The sequence below is a fragment of the Zingiber officinale genome, chromosome 3A, assembly GCF_018446385.1.
Source record: "Zingiber officinale cultivar Zhangliang chromosome 3A, Zo_v1.1, whole genome shotgun sequence".
Lineage (NCBI taxonomy): Eukaryota > Viridiplantae > Streptophyta > Magnoliopsida > Zingiberales > Zingiberaceae > Zingiber > Zingiber officinale.
The window spans coordinates 158,062,693-158,082,340 of NC_055990.1; the positions used below are offsets into that span (position 1 = coordinate 158,062,693).

The 19,648-nt window shown below is 37.8% G+C and overlaps 3 protein-coding genes across 11 annotated transcripts; all 3 read right to left on the reverse strand.

Annotated features, from left to right (window-relative positions):
* Positions 1-1,604: 1,604 nt before the first annotated feature.
* Positions 1,605-6,653, reverse strand: LOC122053005 (KHG/KDPG aldolase-like). Of its 8 annotated transcripts, none has more exons than XM_042614810.1 (8): positions 6,419-6,653; positions 5,986-6,040; positions 5,861-5,896; positions 5,727-5,771; positions 3,084-3,167; positions 2,418-2,483; positions 2,154-2,192; positions 1,605-1,966 (listed from the first exon to the last, which is right to left on the reverse strand). In XM_042614810.1, exons 1-8 carry the CDS (start codon positions 6,577-6,579, stop codon positions 1,610-1,612), a joined length of 843 nt encoding a protein of 280 aa, XP_042470744.1. In that variant the 5' UTR covers positions 6,580-6,653; the 3' UTR covers positions 1,605-1,609. The 8 variants fall into 8 exon arrangements, with proteins under 8 accessions (XP_042470744.1, XP_042470742.1, XP_042470745.1 ...); XM_042614808.1 differs by having other exon boundaries at positions 5,840-5,896; XM_042614811.1 differs by having other exon boundaries at positions 1,605-1,988; positions 5,840-5,896.
* Positions 6,654-7,005: 352 nt separating this feature from the next.
* On the reverse strand, positions 7,006-10,739 carry LOC122053008 (proteasome subunit alpha type-4-like). 2 transcript variants are annotated; one of them, XM_042614823.1, is made up of 2 exons: positions 10,605-10,739; positions 7,006-7,956 (listed from the first exon to the last, which is right to left on the reverse strand). In XM_042614823.1, the coding sequence occupies exon 2, from the start codon at positions 7,945-7,947 to the stop codon at positions 7,195-7,197; it is 753 nt and encodes a 250-aa protein (XP_042470757.1). In that variant the 5' UTR covers positions 7,948-7,956; positions 10,605-10,739; the 3' UTR covers positions 7,006-7,194. The 2 variants fall into 2 exon arrangements, with proteins under 2 accessions (XP_042470757.1, XP_042470758.1); XM_042614824.1 differs by having other exon boundaries at positions 7,006-7,948; positions 10,605-10,722.
* Positions 10,740-11,099: 360 nt separating this feature from the next.
* On the reverse strand, positions 11,100-14,181 carry LOC122053009 (G2/mitotic-specific cyclin S13-7-like). Its single transcript, XM_042614825.1, has 10 exons — positions 13,897-14,181; positions 13,290-13,401; positions 13,175-13,210; positions 13,027-13,081; positions 12,708-12,932; positions 12,501-12,626; positions 12,171-12,419; positions 11,940-12,098; positions 11,689-11,867; positions 11,100-11,610 (listed from the first exon to the last, which is right to left on the reverse strand). Exons 1-10 carry the CDS (start codon positions 13,937-13,939, stop codon positions 11,445-11,447), a joined length of 1,350 nt encoding a protein of 449 aa, XP_042470759.1. The 5' UTR covers positions 13,940-14,181; the 3' UTR covers positions 11,100-11,444.
* Positions 14,182-19,648: the final 5,467 nt, after the last annotated feature.

The following is a 19,648-nucleotide window of genomic DNA, read 5'->3' on the forward strand; positions in this document are numbered from 1 at the left end:
TTGCAAGACGAGCAAGTCGGCATATTTCTTTGAAATCTCTTCGTGCCATAGCTTCTTTCTCAAATATAGCATCTGAAAGTACAACAGCGGAGGCACCACATCCTATGTATCTTCCAATTGTCTCTGTATATTTGGTGGATGGTTTGATAATATTCAATTACCAAATTATTAGCAAGTACTCCAAACAGGACAAATGTTGATCAACAAGTTATTTTGAAAGCAAATAGCACCATGCAACTATTAGCCTCAATGCAGAAAGTGATAATTCATGCATAACCTAGTAGATAAAAGACATGATAGCATCACCCAAGAACTCAAGAACAATCCAAAAAACACCACCTAGTTGCGCATGTAACATATGGTTCATCAAAATAATTAAAACTTCAACTGACCACTAAAACAAGTTGGGGATGATCTGTTCTGCATAAGAAGCAATGTTAAATAATGACCAAAGTAGCAATCCGTACCTTGTTTTATTGTCATTTCTATAACAAAAATGGATGATCATAAGAACTATATATGGATTCATGGAGCATAAAATAGGACTTCTATAAGAAGATGTGAGAGCATATATCTTTGACAATTAACAAAAAAAGGCGGATAGCAGAGAGAGCCCATAAACCTTCAGATACCAACACCAATCACTTTGGAAGCAAAAGAAACCAGATGACTAAGTCAAATAATCTTGTTAGCGTCATTTTAGAATCTGATCACAAATTGGACTCATGATATATTGTCATATTCTCATGTCTTCTATATTATCACATATTAATGTCTACAAATTGTTGGAACCCCAAGGTGTTTTGATGTGATCAAACAAGCTAAGTTAGGTCTTGCGTTTGTTTAACCCTTGTGTCTAAGTGTGCAGGAGCTTAGGAACACAGGAAGTCGAGCGGAAGACGCGGCTAGCGAGAAGGACGGCACGGGAGAGAGCCGACGGGCTCAGTGCGTCTGAGGGACGAGGTGTCCGCGGAAGAGTACACCGGTGGACGAGAAGAGCGTGCGCGGCGCTCGAGGGACGAGAAACCGGGAAGGAAGGCTGCTCGAGGAGAAGGCAGGAACATGGGTTCGGGTGAGCCCTATTCCGGAAGGCCGAGATCACCCAAGCTAGCGGAGCCGGAGCGAACAGACCCGGACCGAGACTGGGACTTAACGGAGAAGTGATCCCGGATAAAAAGTCAACCGCAGTTGACTTTTTGCTCCGGGGCGCCCAGAACCATTCCGGGCGCCCGGAGCTGTCCGGGCGCCCGGAGCTGTCCGGGCGCCCGGAGCATGATTTTGACCAGAATCGCGATTTTCGCAATCTGACCGTTGGGGGATAAAGTTTATCCTCCCGGGGGCGCCCGGAACCACTTTCAGGCGCCCGGACCAGTACTATAAATAAAGTACTGATCCATACATTAAATGTAACTACTTGTAATCCAGTACTTTCATTTGTGTTATTTCTTTCTGTGCTTTCAACGCTGTAAGAGGCTACTCTGCCCAGAGGAGAATTAATTAGTGCGCCTTCTTTGCCTTGGATTAGCAATCCTCTGATTGCAAACCAAGTAATTCCTCTGTGTCTATTTTCTGTTTTAATTAGTCTCTGCTTTTTTAATTACAAGTTCTTTTAAGTTAGTTGAATATCCGAGAAGGGTTTTTCTTGTTTTATTTTGTAGGGCAATTCACCCCTCCCCTCTTGCCGGCCTCCAAAGGGACCAACACAAATAACAGAAATAAATTTATGTACCAATAAAGAACACACTATACATGAAATTGTTGAAATTCTATCCATTTGGAGACGATGAGCAAGGAATGAAAATCTAATCTTGCAGAAAAATATAATAAAAGGCGAAGAATTCAACGTTAAAAAGTAAGTGAAGAATTCTATGTGTTTGATGTAGACAACCTGTTGTGATGCCTTGCGAAGCAACCATTGGAATATGGGGAAATGGTTTCTTAAGTGCAGAAATATATCTTTCGCCACCTAAGATTGAGACTGGATAAATCTAAATGAGAGAGAAATATTATCAAAGCAAATACATTTCCTTTTCTGCATTGGTGAAAATTCATATCTTCATGCAAGAAGACAAAGTATGAGTCCATTGTTTATTGAACTATGATTTATCAATGCCTCCCATGTGCCAACATATCGAAGAAAGGATAAGACTCACCTTGACAATTCTAGCGCCAGTATTATGTGCAAATAATACCTGCACACAACAACAAATGAGAAGAGAAACTTAAAAGGCTAAATAAACAGTGAGGTTAAAGTATATATATGCTAGCAGAAGACCTTCATAAAATTACAATGATTAAAAAAAAAGAGAAAACAAATAAAAAACCAAATATAGTTGTCCAAATAAACAGAGAACAGACCAAAACTACATATCAATGTGTATCAGCTTAACATAGTTTGTTCTTGTAAGCATACTCACTTCTGTTGGCGTCATTGCTCCTGGAATATATAGCACATTACTATTGTGGTGATCAACTAATATTTCCTGAAACAAAAAGTGAAAGAAGCATTGCTCAAAGAGGATTCCTAAAGTAATAGTGAGAATTATTGGCATAGTTACCTCATTAACAAAAAAAAAACACTTATATGCTTTAACCAAAGAATCATATTGTGACCTTATTATATAAAGATGCTTTAACAAGAAACAGAACTGAATTTAAGAAAATATCTCGAAGGTATAGCCCATTGCATGAATTTTACCACTCAAATAGCCAAAATCACCAATATATATTTCAATAATCTTAACCATGAAAAAATATCTGAAACTATATATCAAAAGATGGGGCATCAATAAATGAGTTTCAGGGATCGGATCAACTAACTACAAGCAGACTTCTTTTCTTTTGTTGATCCTTATTCATCTCGGTTAATGGCGTCAACTCCTCTTTTAAAGCAAGTTTGTAAATCTATGAGAATACCAAGAGGGAAAATGCGCTAGTTTTTGAAGGTTATGAAAACTTCCATCTACTTGATAATGGAGTATTTAGAATAATGCAATTCGAATACAACAACAACCAAGCATTTATCCAATGCATTATAGAAATGAAACCTAATTCATTAACATGTGATGCCCATTAACTCATACCATTATTGTACCAGGACTCATCAGGAATCCAGCTCCAGCATTAACAGCTTTTCTTGCATCCTCAGCATTTAAGACAGTTCCGACCTACATAAAAAATGTAGAAATGGTTGCCTTAAGCAGAAGCAAACAGATGATTAATTGTAATTTTACTATTAACCAATCAATAATACATTTTAAATAATCATCAAAATAGAGCAACTTCATATATGATTTTTACATAATATGATAAAGAAAATCATGTGTACATGCCGTTTTTGTTCAATTGTTATCATTATTTGCAATTAATGGTAGATCTCATAATCCACCAAGATGAGAATCTGACTCATTAATTTTGCTCAGTCGAACTACTATTCCAAAATACTTTACACAGTTAATAGTAGCTACCCATCAAAGTTTATAAACTCCTTTTTTTGCTCACAGTTCACCATGTAAAATGAACCTAAGGAGTGACCCTCTCCTCAATTAAGGATTAATTTTTTTATGAAGGACAATTCCAACTCAACCCAAAATCATCCCTAATTGACAACATGAGATTCAAAGGTGGTTTTTTTTTCACACTAGCAACCCTTTTAGCATATCAAACTATCTAAGATTAGATTTCCCTTGACTTGACACTAATCATCACAACTCACAAACCCCTCAAAACAAGAGAACTATTCCAAAATGTTTAACCCAAGTTAATATTAACTTACCCATCTAAGCTTATAAAACCTCTTTATTATCCACAAGACTAAACTAGAGTGTCACAAACTCACAATCTCGTCTACTTAAGGTTTGACATCCTTAAAAAGAGTGAAAATCCATAGCCAAGAATCATCCCTAATTGATAACATATAAAGCGGTTTAGCCATCATGTTGGTAGTATTTTCAACACCTTACATTGTCTAGGACTAGGTCCTAATACCAATTGAGACAACCTAAGCAGATGAGAGAAGTTACCCAATAATTTTGTTGGGTTGAAGTACTGCTCCAAAATCCTTACCACAAAGTTAATAGTAGTTTACTCATCTAATCCTATAAAATAGCTTTATTAGTCGATAGCTCACCATGTGGGACTACACTAGGGTGCCACAATAAATAATTAACCATGTTCATCATAAATTTTATAGTTTAAAAAAATTATCTAGGAGTTGCATGCATAATATGCATCCAAGATGCAAAGTACTATACCTGTGTCATCTAATACAGTTTTGGTCTTTTGGGAACTATATTGTATATGATTTTTTTTTTTTTGGAAAAATGGAAATGTGAACAAAGATATGCACATTGAATTATATTGATAGTTTTCTTCTTTAAAAAAATTAAAAAATAGATGTTACAGGTCAGATAATCCCAGAATGACAATTGGCTATCTTAAGCTATAGCATTCAACAACAGTGTTGGAGCAATCTAGTGACCCTAGGTTTTGATATTTGGGCAAAGGTTTAAGTTAGGATTATTGTTGTAATTTGATATGCATTGTGAGTGTGCAGGATACAGGTACAACAAGGAAAGTCCAAGTGTGATCTTGGCAAAGGAGGAAAGTCCAAGGATGAGTCTTGGCGGTGTAAGTCCAAGCATGTAGTCTTGGCAACGTAAGTCCAAGTGTGACTTGGCAATGGACGAAGTTCTGGAGGTGCGACCTCTTGGCAAATGAAGACGCGACAACAATGACAAGCCCGATGGAAGCTCCAGAAGGTAAGATGTGAAGGATGGGGAGGCATCCGAGGGACGCAAGGCTGATGGAAGAGGCTAGAAGGCTAGGTCTAGGTTGGTTGGGCAAGAACGAGTGTTGAGTGAATGTACTCGGGTAAAATCCTGGAATTAGGGTTACAGTAGCAGTACTGTAGCGTTACTGTAGCAGTATTGTAGCAGCCGACTGGTGGTTTCATCAGTCGACTGGTGCAGTCAACAGAGGGCTGGTATCGAGCCGTTAGGCTGCAATGGTCGAATTTCCACGAAGGGCAGTCGACTGCATGTTTTGGTAGTCGACTGGTAGGCGGGGTTTTCAACCCGTGGCCTATATAACCAAGCCTTGGGAGCTTGATTATTGTTGACGAAATTAGTAGTGGTTAACCCTAATTAGAGTCTCCTAGTGCCCAAGTGATCTAGCGTGTTTGTACAAGATTGTGGCGAGGTTTCTCCACCCACAAGGAGCTACACGAGCTAGCCGGAGGTTTTCCGGGGAGTCATCTACCGACGGATCGGGATCGTCCACCTTACGGACAGCCGTGGAGTAGGAGTTTCATCTCCGAACCACGTTACACAACGTGTCATTGGGTTTGCTTCTTGTTTATTGTTTTCTAGGGCTAGCTTTCCTTTTGTTTGTTAGTATTTTTGTTTCCGCTGTGCACTAACAAGCGTAGGAAGCGACGATTTGGGTAAAACGCTATTCACCCCCACCCCCCCCCCCCCTCCAGCGGACGTCAAGGTCCCAACAAAAACCATCCTACAGAGACCCCATAAAAGAGACAACCCCTATTTTAACTACCAAGGTTGCTGATCAGAAATAACACCAAGAAATCATATGGAATGACTTGTTTACAAAGCATGCTCCTGTTCAAGAGCATTCTAGAAGATCCAAAAGTTCCAAATATAATCATGCAGTTCTCTCAAAATTGTATCTGATAGTATTCCATCATAAGACAATTCCTAACAACTTACCCCTATAACTGATGAAGGGTAATGGTTCAGAAGCTCTTTTACCACCTATACATAATAATCAAGATTGTAAGGCATACTTTAAATTAAATACAACAATGGAAAAAAATTCTCACATGATGGAACAAAAGAACAACCTCCAATACCCCTGGAGTAGACATCACAATCTCTAGCTACGCCATTCAAAAGAAATCCTATTAGAACATACTAACAGAAGCTAAGGTTTCTCAAAAGAGCAAAACAATTTCTGAACGTGACTTACAACAGATATGCCCCCGCTTAGAGCAGCACAGGCAGCTTCCATGGCTGTATCAGCACTAAAAATATAATTATATTGGCTTAATCCTTCTTTAAGTGTTTGCTAAAAAAAAGGTCTATAAATGTTTGATCAAAAATAACCGTCCTTGTCTGTTTGCTCAAATAAACAACCAATTTAAGTATTCGCACAAAAACATAACCGTGGCTCAAAAACTAACCAGTCCAATAGTTATCATATGTACAAGTACTATGTATAAAATCCACGAATACGCATTTTAGTGAATACGCATCATGTTCATTGTCTGGCTATCAGAATTCAAAATAACATACCAGATGTGCAAAAATCTCGAGCCAAGACACGAGGATCGAACAATAATAACAACAATTTAAAGTAGGAAGATTCTCCAAACGAGAAAGTTGACACGGGTAGAGATTACTCTTGGGCGCGGAGGCAAGCGATGATCCTCGAACTGAGAATCGCTTCTAGGGTTCCGGAGGAGGGAGGAGAAGTGGCGGTAGCCGCGGCAGCGGAATGTGCCCTAGTGCAGGCGCCGCGAGACGGAGGCGGTAGAGGAAAGAAGCAGCTAGCGAGCGCCATGGATCACTCACTGGGTTTTCGATAGAATGGATGGCGAGCTTAGTTTTGCTTTACTGATCTCCTTTACTCCTTATGATGATGGGATTTTTTTTTTGGAAACCCGCTCAGGTGTTCAAAAACTTTAAAATCACATTTTCATCATCACACGTGTAAATTGTCTATTGATCCATGTAAGTGCACGTATAATGCATTAATCAAAATTCATCAAAATCGAGATAAATATGTTTCTTATGTATTAATTATTATTTTAAAAAATAAAAATCATCTGTAATTTATCAGAATAATAAAATTAAAATCATCTGTAATTTATTTTCTCTGTATTAATTCTGAGACGGATTGATTAGGACGTTGAAAACGAACGTATTCATCTTTTATCAGCATTAGCCAAATTGCAACATAGGAAACTAAGATTTTTCTCTTAATCGATTAACATTAGAACCCATTTAGATTTCAGAATGCAGATTCAACATTCATTCTAAAAGCACAGAAATTCAGAATGTCCGTACATAAAGCAAATTCTCAACCCAGGCAAACCTCTTGTGTAACTTTCATTACACATTGCATTCCATACGATATCCGGCTTCCGTACCACAATTTCCTAAAGAAGTCTAAAACTCAAGTGGACTCGGTGGCAACCTGAGTCACTCCATGTTTCACCAGCAACTTCTCTAGCAACTCTCGCCTGCATACTTGATACTTCACAGCCCCGCTAGGCTCTAGAAAGATTTCAGCTAGTTCAAGTTTCTCGGATGTAAGACTCGTGCTATCCATCGTCCTGCTCAGCACCTTCAGAGCAAGTTGCACTGCTTCCTCCCGCGTTATCTCATCCTTATAGTCTTGTTTCAACATTGACTGTGCTGCCTGATTGTTGCCACCGATTGCTGCTGCCTTCCATCCACTGTAATTACCGCTAGGGTCGCTCATGTAGAGTTGGAAACCGTAATTCTTGTCCCATCCTGCAAAAAGGAAGGAAACACCAAAGGGGCGGAGGCCGCCGAACTGGGTGTAGCCCTGCTTAGTGTCACAAAGGGACTGAACCAATTGCTCTACAGGCATGGGCTCCTGGTAGGCAAGAGTGTAGCGCTGGGCCTGAACTTGAGCAGTGTTGAGGAGGATGTTTGCATCAGACATGATCCCAGCAACAGCACATGCAAGGTGGTCATCGATCTTGTACATCTTTTCAGTTGAATGGGATGTCTGGAGGAGTTTGGAGGTGACCTTCTTCTCACCAACTAAGACCACTCCATCTTGTGCTAGGATGCCAACAGCTGCTCCAGCATTGCTAATGGCCTCCATGGCATACTCAACTTGGTAGAGACGACCTTCAGGAGAGAAAATCGTCGTACGGCTATCGTAGCGGCGAGACATTCTTGTAAACTACTAAAGCATTAGAGAACGAAAATATGGCACCCAAAAAAACAGAGAACAAAAATAAAGTAGCTCTAGAGTTAGTTCCCGCAACAGGGAACAAAATATAAATAAATAATCAAGTGCATACAGTTCAGCATGACATATAACATCGAAAAATCTTCTATAAACACAATAAGATAATATAAAATTGGTCAAAACATGATGCTTCAATTATATGTCTATGACCACTAAAGATATATCATCACTGTGGATTAAGAAATGTACCATGACAGTGGCATGCTCATTTCAGCAATAGCAGACAGGTCAAGCCTAAGTTTTGCCAAGGATGAATGTTCTAGTTCAAAAAAGACTTAGCTTGTTTAGCATGAAATAAGTAAAGTCATAACACCATGAACATGCATATCTCTTAACCTCTGGATGAGCACTGTTTTTCAAGCATTTCATGTGACTGCATATCTCTGTGTATTTCTATGCATTATGCAATTCTTCACCATTAACACATGAATATGTAATGGCCTAGTTTCCAGTTCACTAACCTACCTCAAATTAGTTTTTTAGTACAACAGAAAGCAATATATTTAGGAAGAGTAGGCAAGAAAAAATTATCGATCTACTTTCCTCATAGCAATGGTAAAGTTGTTTTGTGACCTAAAGGTCATGGGTTCGAATCCTGGAAATAGTCTCTTGCAAAAAGCAGGATAAGGCTGCGTACAATGGATCCTTCCCCTGGACCCCGCATGGCGGGAACTTAGTGCACCGGGCTGTCCTTTTCTTTCTTTTTTTTTTTTATACTTTCCTCATAGCATTAAAGGGAAAAAAAAATGAGAAGATAACAGATTCATTGACACAAAAAACAAATGAAGGTTACAGGAAAAATTTTAACTAAAAAACAGATGCAATTGGTGAAGAAAATAACCATTTAAGAATTTAGTCAAACTGTGTAAGTAATATATGCTTTATAAATCGGTAACTATTACAAATCTGGGTTTTATTTATAAGTCAAAGCTTTAATTATAACCTTATGTTTTGATTAATCTCTTTCAAAATGCTTGAATTATATTTGATACGTAGAAGTAATTTTGTAGTAACCAACGCCCAACCCCATATCTGAATACACAACTTTTTGTAATTTTGAAGAAAACTTGTGGAGTTTGTCTGTGACAAGGCCAAATAATACATTACCTTTTAAAATGCATTATTAATAGATTCCACAAGATCTATAAGCTAATTAATATATGTTTATATGCTATTGACAGGATGTGCCCAGAAATAGAAAAGTTATGCAAAGTAGATGAATCTTCATCTAAAAATAAGACTATCAGATAGTATTTTATGTTTCTTTCTTACTATGTGAAGATATATACAGGAGGGTAATTTCTAATCCCTAATCACGTTCACTACAATTTCAGAATCACCACTATTGGATTTAACTAGAAACAACCAACCAAACACAAGCGACTTTCTTTCATCGTATTCTTTGGTTAGGTGATAGCTTAACATTGTAAGGCTATACATAGAGTGGGCGATGACCAAATTATCTCTAATGTGCTAAGCTCAAAACAGATATTTCTCATGCTTCGGTACCATCTTATTTGTGAGTTACCTCATGAAGATTAAGACTAATATAGATATCAGCAAGCTTTCTCTTTAAGTATCAAATCTCTCTCACAATATGATTTTGCAATAAAAGTAAAAATAAAATAAATAAACAAAGGTGCAGAGTATATGTTTTCAGCAGAGGGATCCAAACAAGTTTAGTGGCACACTTCTTTATGTTCATGAACGTATTGCTCCATCCACAACTCTGGAATATATTTTAATATCTTTTGCTTGAAAAAAGATATTAGGTCGGCATAGATACACATAGATTTGAAGAAAAGAGTTTTGGTTTGTGGTATATGTAATCATTTTTAAGTAACACTTTTTATTCATTAACCACCTATATCAATTAGCAATTAGCGTTATGTAAGGGGGAAGACTATGAAGCCAATGCAAAGATTCAGTTTTGGAATAAAAACATGGAAATTCAGAATTGAAACATAAATTTGTGACATATCAAACAAATATTGAATAAAATAGATCTATTGGGTAAGAAAATTGGGGAACATTAGAAACAAATAGTAAGAGGACAGCCACAAGAGTGATATTTGACATTGAAAAACATTAGAAATTCTACAATACTAACATAGTAATAAAGAAAAAAAAAACAAAGTAAGTCTATCATCTTTAGCGAACATTCAAATAGCTAAATCTACAGTTGCGATAGAAATTGAACAAACAATATCAAAAAGTAAACTCATCTACAAAATTAAAGGAAACTATTACAAACAGGACCAAAAAAAAACAAAAAGGGCATATACGCAACGCAGAAAGGCAAACATTAGGAAGAAGAACGACATAAAAGAATAACCACTACAGAAACATGCCAAGGCAAACAATATTTCAAGATGAAATGCACCCACCTAGATGATTAAATTGCAGAATCGACAAGCTTAACATTACAATAAAAGTACAGAGGAAAATCTGACAAGAAAATGATGAACAAATAGGAGCGAACATGGTTCCGAAGCCCTAATTATATGAGGAGAAAGGGAAAACGGATGAGAAAAGTGACATTAAGCAGGAAATAGTAGAAGTAAGATCAGAAATTTCACCTTAACAAAAGTCGGCTCTTTGCGATCTCCTGACTGGAAGAGGAGCAGATCGTGAAGCGGGAGAAAGAAGGACTAATACTGTCGAACCTGCTTGGACATCAAGAAAGGGTTATGGCTCGCTAATGGGTTCTTATCGGGTCTCGCCATTAAACATCCGAATCAGATCGAACCGGTGATGCGAACCGCAATGACATACCAAAACCCGAAAGCTTTATTAATTAATGGTTTACAAGATCAAACCGATTTATTCAAGTAAATATATATTTATATTTATAAAACATTTTAAAATATATAGAAGTTAAATATAAACCTTTTAAAAACTTGTACATATAAAAAAGTACACGTACATATAGAGAAATTCAAATATAAAAAATTTGCATTGCATATATAATAATTAATAAATTGGATAGCCCAAAGCACACTATATACATTAACAAATAACCACTAACATAGGCGGCATATTGGATTGTAACTTAGAACTATCTATCTTCAAATGAAGCGATCTACATATTGCCCTACAACTTTTGTAATATACAACACAATTAAAGGTTCTTGACCATGTAAGTCATGCTGCTGTACAAAAACTCTAAACACAAAAAAATTAGAGCCGTGGCCAAAACATGATCAAGTAGTTCAGGTCAATGCTGTTTGCCACATTACAATGTACGAGTAAACAACACCATGTCCTGAGTAAAGAAACTATATGAGGACCAACACAAAATATAACAGCCCCCAGCAGAAATCAGACTCTTTCATTAAGAACATGAAGCATATCATACTCACAAACCAAACAGATGAAAAACAAAAGAAGTTAAATAAAGTTAGTAATATCATTCAGCTTCAAGGCACTGTCTTTGATGTCGTCAACTCCTCCATCATTTCGGTAGCGGGGGGATACAACGCCACAGCTCCAAAATGTTCATGAGAATACTTCTTATATGCCACCTTGAGCTTCCCCTCAGCTGCAGCCGACGCATGCGAGTTGACTAAAATTTGGGTGCAGTCCCTGCAAGCATCAGCAGTACAATCGTTAATTCTTTGTCAAGTTAGCGTACTGCGATGTATCAACAATTATCACACATACAGCAATTGTTGCTCGGAGAAGCCTGTGTGGAACTTGAGTGTTTCTGTCCAAAGAGGGCTCTTCTTTAGAGTGCACCGAGCTGCAAATACAGATGCAGCAGCCACCATTGACGGGCAGTGGGTAACCAACGAGTATTGTACCAAAGCTAGCTCGGCAAAAAAGAACACCATGTTGTTCATCTGCGATTTAAATTTCATAGATTAGTGTCTGGATATGCACACTGTTCATGATTCACGGTGTCAAGCTCTCACCTCAGTGTCACATTCTGCAGCCTTCACAAACCTCACAAGAAACACATATGGCGTTGGGACAGTGAGGTTCCATTGAAGCTTATCCAGAATTCGCTTCTCCATTCTAAGGATCTGTTCTCTGGTGTAAGTTCTATCAGCTATGCAGATGAAATCACTGACCTGCAACCAACCAGTGCTGATTTAAGTTTAAAATTCCGTAAGAATGATTCATCCCTTTGCTAGTTTGCATACCTCCGGCGCCCAGAGTTCTTCGTATTTGCTAGCAATGAGCATGGCGGACACCCCGACAAGCTGCAGTTCGTTCCTCGGAGTCATCTCCGTCGAAAGATATAGGTCAATTATATACGATGTCAAGTAGAGAGTCTCCGGCATCAGCACAAACTTATCGTGCACTTCTATTAACCAATCAACAAGAATAGCTCGCATCTTTACGTTGATCTCCACTTGGGAATCCATGTAGTCGCAAGGCCTGAATGAATGCTGTATCAAGAGTATCAAGAAGGACTATCGAAGATCTATAAGAGTTCTAATAAATTTGAGAGTCACTGGACAATGGGGTACCTCGACGGATTTGTAGTACTTGTATATATCCTCTACATAATCAACAGCAGCCAACTGATTCTCTTTGTCAGATGCATCGATGTCAACAACCAATTCTTTCAGCTTGTCAGAGAGCTCACAAGCAACCTTCAGCAAGAGAAAACAATCTAACATAGATTGAAAACGTAGGATACATAGTGGGCATGCTTAATAATTTTGATCTTTTACCTTGCTTCGAGCCGTCAGCACAGAAGTAAGAGAAGTAGCTTTCTTTCTGGAAGACTTGCGGGTGATACCTACCATGCCAGCTTCATATTTCTTTTCCTCATTAGAGTCAGGGCTTATCACAATGATCTCCACGTTCTTTTTCTCCTTTCTTTTCGCTGCGACCTTCTTAGCTGGTTTTGCACAAACTTTAACATCTGCTTGATCAGACTGAGTGGTTACAGATTTCTGCAATTGCATTTTTTTTTTTTTTTTTTGCAGATTAGTTATCGGTACATATCTTGCTAAAAAGGAATGAACAGAGCAAAGATTTATTATACACCTTGTTTACAGCAGCAGCATTTTGTTCATTTGCAAGAAGCTGAGCCCCAAAACTTCTAAACGATATTTGATACAAAGCGATTAGCACAGGAAGTGAAGGGAACATATTAGTTAAGTTAGCAAAAAGAGTAAAGTTTTGATTGAACTACCGAGTAATGGGACGATTGACCTGGGTTTCTATCCTCCTGATGACATGAGAAATTCCCAATAATTTAGTAAGATGAAGTTTGAGTAGAAAGAAAGGGAAAGCACAGGTGATCCTACCCTTCAACAACTCTGGCATTAACTTGATTGCCGATGTCTTCTAGGGCTCGGCGATTCTTCGCATCTGCTGCCACAGCGACAACTTTCTGCTTCCCCATAGGTGGAATCCCACCTGAGATAATTGAATCCCAAAGAAGCTATTAATCTGTGAACCGTTGGTTGTGGGCAAATGCATTACAAAAATCAAAGACAAATAAAAAAAGAAACACTACGAACCTTGATTTGTGGGCAAATGCATAAGAAAATATCAAAAATCAACGACCAACATCAAGAAAATGAGAAGTGAGAAAGACTTATTATAAGAAAAACAGGAAATTTTGACACATTTCAGACATCATCTTGACCAGAAATTATACATAAAAAAACATGAAAACAAAATATCTATCCTAAATTTGGAAATGAAATGGCACCAATTTGTTGAGAGAAAGGTCGCAGATGACCAAATCAAATCCACAACGGTCTTGATTAAGATTAAGTTTAAATTCGCCGAAGAAGAGATCTTTACCATATAGTAGCGTGATCTACATAGTCCGCCCCCAAAAGAAGCATGATAACTGAGAAAAAGGGATTCATTAAACCCGAATCCCACATCTTTATGAAACAATACCTTTCTTCTGCGGCAACACCAACGCCTGACGCTTGGAAGCCATGAGATCCCCCTCTTCGGCGATGCCTTCTTCTCCTTCGTTTCTTTGTCGAAAGAGACTCGCGAAGACGGAGGAGAGAAACGAGTGGAGGCGAGCCGCCTTGGACTCCCCTACCCCTTCCGCTCTCGGATTATACGCCACAGTTGGACTCAGAGAGATGCCGGAGAAGGAGAAGAAACCAGATCCTCCCTCTTTCTCGCTTTCTCCAGTCTGCTCCTCGTCTGTGATTTCGAATCGACCTTACTACTGTTGATCGGCTTCCGCGAGAGTTTCAGTTTTAAAAGGATCGTGCTCCAACGGTCGACTCCTCTGTTTCGGATCTTTTTAATCCAACGGCTGACGACGCCCGGTGCCCAAAAGGATTAGCCGTTGGGCGACCCTTCAAAGTGGGGGAGTAATGGATTAAATCGCCTGAAAATTTCTTGCCTCGAAATTAAATTGCATATTGGTTTTTTGACAATTTACTTAATCGCAACTTGCTTAAATTCTCAAATTTCATGCCTAAATTTTATATTTATAAAAACATATACCTATTTATTATTATGCAGTATAATAAATTTTAATATTCTAATTTTAAATATCTCAATTTATGTATCGTTATATTCAGATAGTTGTGAAGAGGATTTTGAACTTGATTTAAATGTTTTTGAGATGTCTAAGATGAATTTTGATTGAATAATGCACTGATTAACCCATCTAATATAATTGGATTGATCTACCTCTAACTAGCTCTCTGATTGGCTCGATTAGTCTATCTGGACCTAGTTAATTTACTTTGTCAACTGATTTGAGATTTTTTGACTTGAAAATCAAAAAATTATATGGATTTGCAAAATCGAGACTAAAAACAATAATATTCTTTGACAAGTACGTAGACATCAGATCTCATTGGTGGCAAAAAGATGAATACATTCATCTTCAGTACCCCTGTCAATTCGTCTCAGGGTCAACACGGAGGAGATAAATCATGGGTGGCTACTAGCCTTTGGAATAGTGACTAGCACATAAGGAAGACATTTACCTCGGCTTTGTCGAGATTCAAACCCAGACTTCATTGGTGACAACACCTCATGTACTAACCACTAAATCCATCCGAAGGGACAGACATCAGATCTCACAGACTACAATGCGGTGATAAGAGATTCTTATGTGATGAGGGTTTAAATTTCATTTTAACAAAAAATAATAATAATAATTTTATTCTAACACCAAACAAATCATTTTTTAAACATTAAACTTAAAAATAATATTTATTTAAGTAAAAAAAACTGAAGGTTTAAAACAAACTTTTAATTTAAAAATATAGCTTGACTTAATTTAAAAATCATTCTTTCACTCCGTTGATTAATGTAAGCTAAAAATTATAAAAAAAAAAAATTAAGTCCTAGAGTTCTAGCATAAGTAACAAAAAAAATCTATTTTCAGATAAATGTATAACCTTTAGTTACTAGCTATTTATCATGAGATAATAATTTTCACTTGATTAGTCAAATCAAGTAAGTGTTCCAGTTAGTTTGACTAAGTATGGACAACTTAATTTGATTAATATGAATTTGACATTTAATGCTCGGACTTATATTGATATACAGACATAAGCATTCTGAAGTCCAGGCAGTACCCTATGCATCTCATACCATTCTAAGTGTACACAAGTAAAGTAATCTTAGTGTGCTTGTGAGATGCTCGGCTGAAACCTAGGGGTACAGACTTTCTAGGGGATAGATACCTACGTTAAGTCCAAATTTTGAAATACTAATAAAATTGGTATTTAAAAATATTTTTCCTAGAAGTTAAAAAAAAATTTGAAAGCATTTTTGAAAACTAAAAAATCCTAGTCTTATTAAGCATGTTCATCAAACAAATCAAAACAAACTATCTATAGATAACATGTCAATTATATACAATGCATAGGAATGTATATAGTCTGATCATCGTCAGTAGGTGATGGTAGTGGTCGCTCAGGATCCCGCAGAGTCTGAAGGATTTGCTCAAGTCTGGTAGTCATGTCATCCCGAAGAGCAGTCATCTCCCCCCAAAGTGCGCTGAAACCATCCGAGAAAGACCGTTGTAACTGCGCGGAGGACTCCTCGAGATGAGTGAATCGATCTTCGACAGGCAGTGAAGTCGAGGGTTGGGTCGAGGTCGAGGTTGTGTCGGAGAAGGAGGATGCCCAAAGATCTCTGAATCCGTAAGCTCTAACCACTCCTCTCCCTCGGTTGGGACATAAAACTCATCTCCCGCGGCTAGAGCGGCTCCCTCAACTGGAGCAGTGTCCTCAAGTGGAGCAAAAAACTCATCCTCGACTGGAGCGGCTAGCTGCGACCCACCTCTCCAGGCTAGGACCTCCTGAGCGGTAATGTCTATATGCACTAAAGCTAACTGACGCTGACCGAACTCGTCATACGGACTAAGGGAAGTAACCCTCCCCTGGGTCATGCCTATCTCTAAGGTCAAAAAAATATATGTTAAGATATGACAATAGGACATGTGGACTTTGAGTCTAATGATAAGACCGGATGCACGTATAATGTTATGAAACATATGCAATGCTATATCTATATCTAAATGCTGACGGAGGGTATACAAAAAGGAGTGAGAAGATCGCATTGTCGAAATGTTCCGAGACACGATCGGCAAAATGCAGGCAGTCAGGACCCGATACAAGATATAGTCCTGGACCCTAAGAGAAATTTGTTGGATCGTGTAATTCGATAAAGGGGGGTGAATATCGATCGGAAAGAATTATCGCAGAGTAAGTAGCGAAAAAATCGAGAACGAAAAAGTATAATGCTAACATGAACCTTTTTTATTTTTTACTTTGTTCGGAGCCTTGGTCGACTCCTACTCCAAGGTCCGCACTCGTTGAGTGCTTTCGTTGGGCAATCCACTAGCAATTCAAATAATTGTTTTACAAATAGAAAGTACAGTTGATTTAAAGAAAGAATACAGACAACTCGGGCATCCGAATCCCTTCCAGGAGCCTGAAGTGTGACGTATCCCATCCAACCAGAGCGCTTCAAGTTGCGACGTGCATTGGAGATAATTTTTGCACTCCGGGCGCCCGGATCCCTTCCGGGCACTTGGATCCCTTCCAGGTACCCAGACCACTTTTTCTCCAGGAAGTCATTCTCCTGCAAGAAATAGTTAGTCCGAGACAAAGTGCAATTTATATTACCCTGTAAAACAAAGTGTTAGAATAGTTATAATTAACAAGCAGAATATTAATTAGATGTCGTATCCTCGAGACCGGAATCTAGTCACGATCTCAACTTAGATTTTTGAAACGGATCTAAGTTGGATCGACGTCTAATGTTCCCTTCCCGGGAACGCGTCCTCATAGTCACTCCCCCCCAGTGACTTGCCTCAACTTACCTGCCAGACATCCGATCAGCCCTTCGACTCATCTGGACTTCGTGCCAGCTATCAGGTCAGCCCATCAACCTAGCTGGACTTCGTGTCAGATGTCCGGTCAGCCCATCGACCCGTCTGAGCTTTGTGCCAACTATCAGGTCAGCCCATCGACCTATATGGACTTCGTGCCAGACGTCAGATTAGCCTGTCGACCCGTCTGGGCTTCTCCTGTACACTTCGTAGAAGTGTTAGATCAATATGAAACTAACTTAACCTACTTTTCCATTCATCAAAACTTGAGTTAGATCGTTAGTGCTAACCACATCAACAAGAGTAACCTGAAGTCAGTCACTACAGGTGATCTGTCCTCCCCAAAAAGATACATATAGATAATATCTAAGATAATATGGGAGTAGGGTTCACCAAATGATAAATTCCTACTAGGATAACACAAAAATGAACATGTGGATGGCCTAAGTCTTAGACTAGTGCATAAGAGGGTGGGAGAAAATTGAAAATCCTTTCCATCAACTCTGGTGAAGTAAGTCAGATCATCTACTCTATCTAGGTTGTTATAAAACTGAGCACACAAGTCATGATTAACCGCATGGCTAAAGTAAACCATCTTATCTAGCTGGCAATGCTCAATCATCTAGGTAATAGGAGTACAATATTTATCAAAAAAGGATTTACTCAAATATCTACACTTTAATGGAGAAAATGTATGCCTAATGAACTCTAGCATATGTCGCTCGGTAGGGAATCTAGTATCGGTGGATGGGGTACTACTAGCAGCAGAGTCTATGTTCCATCTTTTCCTATTTTTATACATGCACACATAAAAAAAATGCACAAAAAATAAATACAGAAGCAGTATAATGAAATAAGGTATACTTAGGAGGCATCTCGAGGTGTTAATGGGGTTGAAGGGGAGAAGGTCGGGCTGAAAGGGTGCCTCGGCGTGACTAGAATCGTGAAAAAACGCGGATAGAAGAGTCTCTATTCGCTGGAAAAATCGGTGTTGAGGGCGCCCTCAATGCGTTATGGGAGGCACCTCCTATCGGTGGGAGGCGCCCTCCATAGCTTTTGACGAGAAAATTCCCGTCGCTCCCGAGGGTGCCTCCTTTCATTTAGAGGTACCTTCGGGAGGCGCCCTAAGATGTTTTTATTTTATTTATTTTATTTTATTTGTTTTTAATTAAGCTTAAGTTTGATTTTAAGTTAGATTTAATCTTTAAAGTAATTTTAAGTTAATTTTAAATAGGTTTAGTTGAGTTAAGTTATATTAATTTGAAATTAAATTAGTTAAGTTAAATTAATTAAGAAAATTAAGTAGGTTAAATTAAATTGAATTGATTTAAGTAAGTTAAATTTAAATTTAATTTGACTTGAATTGATTTGTTTTAATAAGAGTTATTAATTGTTTTGATTAATTGAATATTAGATTAATTTATTAATTATTTGATTACTAGATTAATTAATTAATTATTAATTTATTAGATTAATTAGATTTATTAGTTGACTAGGTTAATTAATTAAATTTATTAATTGATTAGGTTAATTGGGTTAATCAGATTAATTTAATCAGTTTTATTAATTAGATTAATTAGATTTATTAATTGATTAATCTAAAGTTTTACCTAAGTTCATCTCACCCTTTTCTAAATTATCAAACAGAGAACCTTATAGGTTTTTATGAAATGGTTAATTTTATTTTTGATTTAGGTTATTATATAAGGATTGAGTTATATTTGAGTTAAACTCAGGTTTTTTAATTAGTCAATTTAAATATTCATTTCAAAGATTGGCTTCCAAACTGTGGCGAGGCACTAGACCTTCTTGAGTATGAGATCATCCACCACTTCTAGACAAAGTCTTTCAAAGAAATTGGATATTTAATTTTTCTTTTTGAAACCCCTAGGTCTAATTAGTCAAATGTAAATCACGCCTAGGTTCTTAACTAGCCAAATATAAGCATGTATAATAAAGGCAATAAGACAAGCATCAAACAATTCTATTTATAAATAAAGATGGTTTTTCTATTGGCTCCCCCTAGATTATAGCCTTGATAAGGTCTATCAAGGTAATGGATTTGATCCTTGGGGACCCGATATTGTCCAAGTCCAACTTGATTAACCAAATTCGACTTGGGAACCCATGCTTGGATTACTTTTATATTTGTTCTATTTATAATTGATAAATAAGACTTGTATTTTCGTTTAGCATTAAATCTAAGTCCGGATCGGTTGTAGACGACTCTCTATTTTCCAAGAATCAGATCAAGATACTTGGAACCCAAAGTGAACCGTTCCAATGTGTCCTTTAGTTCCTTGACTTGATTTTTCAGGCTAGAATTCTCTT